This window comes from Poecilia formosa, unplaced genomic scaffold (genome assembly GCF_000485575.1).
Source record: "Poecilia formosa unplaced genomic scaffold, Poecilia_formosa-5.1.2 Scaffold755, whole genome shotgun sequence".
In the NCBI taxonomy this organism is placed as follows: Eukaryota; Metazoa; Chordata; class Actinopteri; order Cyprinodontiformes; family Poeciliidae; genus Poecilia; species Poecilia formosa.
The window spans coordinates 65352-66786 of record NW_006800694.1 but is presented as its reverse complement, the minus strand read 5'-3'; the positions used below and the strand labels follow the sequence as shown (position 1 = coordinate 66786).

The 1435-nt window shown below is 57.5% G+C and overlaps 1 protein-coding gene across 1 annotated transcript in view; it reads left to right on the top strand.

Moving 5' to 3' along the window:
- Window positions 1–1435, top strand: part of ccdc180 (coiled-coil domain containing 180) — an 18446-nt gene that overhangs the window by 15721 nt on the left and 1290 nt on the right. The window contains exons 29-33 of the mRNA XM_016666622.1: window positions 168–234; window positions 307–442; window positions 515–675; window positions 744–869; window positions 938–1034. Of these exons, the coding sequence (XP_016522108.1) occupies window positions 168–234; window positions 307–442; window positions 515–675; window positions 744–869; window positions 938–1034 (587 nt within the window). The remainder of the gene's footprint in view (window positions 1–167; window positions 235–306; window positions 443–514; window positions 676–743; window positions 870–937; window positions 1035–1435) is intronic.

The following is a 1435-nucleotide window of genomic DNA, read 5'->3' as shown; positions in this document are numbered from 1 at the left end:
TGGCAGTAAAGATGGCTGCCGCAGCACTGTGTTTATGGCAGTAAAGATGGCTGCCGCAGCACTGTGTTTATGGCAGTAAAGATGGCCGCCGTCTCTGGTTGTGCATGGCCAGCAGATGGTAAACCTGGCTCAGAATCATTGTCTCCATGTTGCTGATCTTCTCCCAGGTCCTTCGCCGCGGCGCTGAACACCATCCTGTGGTGGTCCAACGACACCGTGCTGGAGGCTGCCAGGGTAACGATCAGAACCTCAAGAACCTCCAGTTCGGTCCGATCTGGCCCATAACCTGTCTGTCCTCCCCTTCAGGTTTTCTACAGCGCCAGCCACGTCTCCACCTTCAGCCTGGTGCCCGAGTCGGCCGACATATGGGCCGAGGCCATACAGAAAAGGCTGCTGGGATACCAGGAGCAGGGCAAGAAGTTCCTGATCATGAGCAAAGACGGTACGATATCTGCTCACTGTTAGACCCTACCTGTCCAGGTCTCACCTGTCCTCACCTGTCCTCCTGTCCCAGAGGTGGTGAAGCAGCTGTCCAAGTTCAGGGAGATGCTGGACTCCCTGCCTGAGGTCCTGATCAGCCATCATGTAGGCCAGGAGGGGGTGTGGCTTACAGAGGAGCTGGCCTTGGTCAGGAAGAGGCTGGAGGAGGAGTTGGCGGCCGGCAAGGAGCAGAAGGTGAGACGCTCAGAGTCTCTGGTCCACCTGGACGGACGGAGGTCCCTGAAGCTGCTGTCCCTCCCCAGATGTCCAACCTGGGCCGGCTGCGGGTGTCCCTCAAGGAGGACGAGCTGAAGACGCTGGAGAGCAAGGAGGAGCGCCGGCAGCAGCAGCTGCACAGCGCCATCCTCAGGTCACACTTGGAGCTGCAGGTAGAAGGGGGCGGAGCCAGAGAGGTTACCCCACCTGCAGTCAAACGCTCACTGTGTGTGTGATGCAGGAGTGTGTGAGAGGAAGAGCCGAGCAGTTTGTGACATCACTGGCATCTCTGACGGAGAAGCTGCTGCACCTGCTGGACGAGGTGCTGCCGGCCGCAGGTAAACCCCACTCACCTGGAACCAGTCCATTTACTCACCTGGAACCAGTCCACTCACCTGGAAACAGTCCATTTACTCACCTGGAACCAGGCCACTCACCTGGAACCAGTCCATTTACTCACCTGGAACCAGTCCACTCACCTGGAACCAGTCCATTTACTCACCTGGAACCAGGCCACTCACCTGGAACCAGTCCATTTACTCACCTGGAACCAGTCCACTCACCTGGAAACAGTCCATTTACTCACCTGGAACCAGGCCACTCACCTGGAACCAGTCCATTTACTCACCTGGAACCAGTCCACTCACCTGGAACCAGTCCATTTACTCACCTGGAACCAGGCCACTCACCTGGAACCAGTCCATTTACTCACCTGGAACCAGTCCACTCACCTGGAAAC